The sequence below is a fragment of the Apiospora marii genome (genome assembly GCF_038362585.1).
Source record: "Apiospora marii strain CBS 49790 chromosome Unknown utg000006l_segment0_segment0, whole genome shotgun sequence".
Lineage (NCBI taxonomy): Eukaryota > Fungi > Ascomycota > Sordariomycetes > Amphisphaeriales > Apiosporaceae > Apiospora > Apiospora marii.
The window spans coordinates 229,971-232,061 of NW_027117378.1; the positions used below are offsets into that span (position 1 = coordinate 229,971).

Sequence of the window (2,091 nt, forward strand, 5' to 3'; positions counted from 1 at the left end):
GACTAGCCCGTGCGAGTGGCGCGTTTCATTTACAGGGGCCGTAAATTGGGACGAACAGGGGTGTCCGACCGAAGATCACCAGCCAACGGGCCAACAGCCGATTGCAACCACACCTTGTCACATTCAGGCACACGCGGGCAGATGTTGATCACTTGGATGAAGAAGTTTTTGATGATTTTCAAGTTTTTGGTATTCAGATTGTAGCTGATTTAGATATATACATTCGAAATTGAGAGACAATCGTCAAAAGAGGTGGTTTTCGGAGTAAGACACAGGGTGGATTTATTTTGTCAAGTGGCATCCTGGGCCCAATAGATACAATTAGAAGCAATTAGGTACAAAACGTGCTCGTGCCATGGGGTCAACCATTTCCAGAGCCTGTCTCAAAGGTGGGGGTATAGAGGTTTGTGTCGTCGTTCAGGAAGTTGGCCAAGTGGCCCATCGAGCAGCAACTGCGCCCGTTCTAAGCGGGAGACGCTTAGAAGAGAGCGGCAGCGACAAGGCCGGCAGCAGCGGCGAAGACGGAGGCACCGACGGCACCAGCGCCAGCGGTGACCGGGTAGGTCGAGCTGGGGCTAGGGGGCGAAGGGAGACCGGCAGAGGGCTGCTGGGGCTTGTTGGGGAAGCCGCCGGAGGGGGGCGGGGACCGAGGGGTAGTTGCCGCCGTTGCCACCAGCGGGGGTGGTAGGGACACCCTGACCGATGGTGACGGTAGAGTAGATGACGGTGGGCATGCAGGTCGAGATGGTCTGGACCGAGGTGACGGGGTTGGGGCCGTTGCCACCGTTGCCACCAGCGGGCTTGCTGGGCTGGACGGGGCTGTTGCTGGTCACGCTCTGGACAACGGGAGCGGTGGGCTATCATCTTGTTAGTGAATAGTTCTTGTCTTCAAGATACGAGGTAAGCAACTTACGTAGGGAGCAGGGGCGGTGTCGTAGGGACCGGTCTGCTTGCCACCGGTGGGAACGACGGGGGAAGAGGCAGCGGGGGTCTCAGCGGGCTTGACGGGGGACTCGGCAGGCTTGCTGGGGACGACCGAGGAGACGGCGTAGCCACCGGCGGGGGTGGTGACGGCCATGACGGTGCTGGAGGTGACGGTGCTGCGGGCAGGGCAGTCGGTGACCTCAGGGGCGCACGAGGTGATGGTGTGGTACTGGGTCTCGTAGACCATGTTACCGGCCACAGCGGTGGCGAACAGAGCGGCGGTAGCGGCGAACTGCATTTTGACTGATTTGGATTGTACGTTTAAAAACGGCTAAAAATTGTATAGAGGGTGGGAGGTGGAGTTTGCTGAAGAGCGAATATTAAGCAAATAGGCTTGGTAGTTGGTGAAAGAATGGACGACCGAGGTCAGTTGAGTCAGTAACTAGAAGTTGGCTGGATGGCTGAAGGGTGAAGGAGAAAAAGACATCGAGAAGCCGGACGAGGCTCGAATATTAATAGCTGTGGAGGCCGTGCTGTGGCCAAAGGCGGACAAAGGCGCTCCCAAAGAAAAATAGGAGAAGGACGACCCAGCCCACCCCCTGGGAAATTAAAGTCGTGTAGGCCATGACTAGCGGGACAAGGATCCCGGGCTGTTCATGGGGCGAGCTTGGCGAGGCATGGGTCCGCGAGATCCACCAAAACACGACCCGACATGGGACGATGCTGGAGAGACGAGAGGGTACCGGTACTGCCTCGCTGCTCGCTCAGGCGGTCTGGTGAGTCCCATGATGCAAAGGCGATTGGGTCATTTCGCGTCGTTCGAGCAGGGCTAATGGGCTAAGCAAGCGGGCGGCGAGACAGCGAGAGGGAGAGGCGCTTCTGGGTCAACCAATCCCGTAATTTGATAGGCTATTTCCGCACTACTTGTAATAGTAGCCCATGTAGCCGGGAAAGACATCTCTGCGGCCAATCAGATGCGTGATCGTTGACGACGAGTCCAAACAACATCTGATTTGTTCTTGCGCTTTCCTTTTCGCAGCAGACGGTGAGAAAAGGTGTGCGTGCTCAAGGGAGAGAGAAGTGTGTGTGTTGCATTGTAACTATTCTGGCCCCCTCTCTGCATCCATCATGGGGTCGACTCCGCTCACGTTGCGCTGACTGGGCGAT

The 2,091-nt window shown here is 57.0% G+C and overlaps 1 protein-coding gene across 1 annotated transcript; it reads right to left on the minus strand.

The window, feature by feature from the left end:
- Positions 1–478: 478 nt before the first annotated feature.
- Positions 479–1,222, minus strand: PG985_009843 (uncharacterized protein; the record flags this gene model as incomplete). The annotated part of the gene is made up of 3 exons (XM_066829611.1): positions 479–604; positions 648–857; positions 914–1,222. 3 exons carry the CDS (start codon positions 1,220–1,222, stop codon positions 479–481), a joined length of 645 nt encoding a protein of 214 aa, XP_066682001.1.
- Between the last annotated feature and the right edge of the window lie 869 nt (positions 1,223–2,091).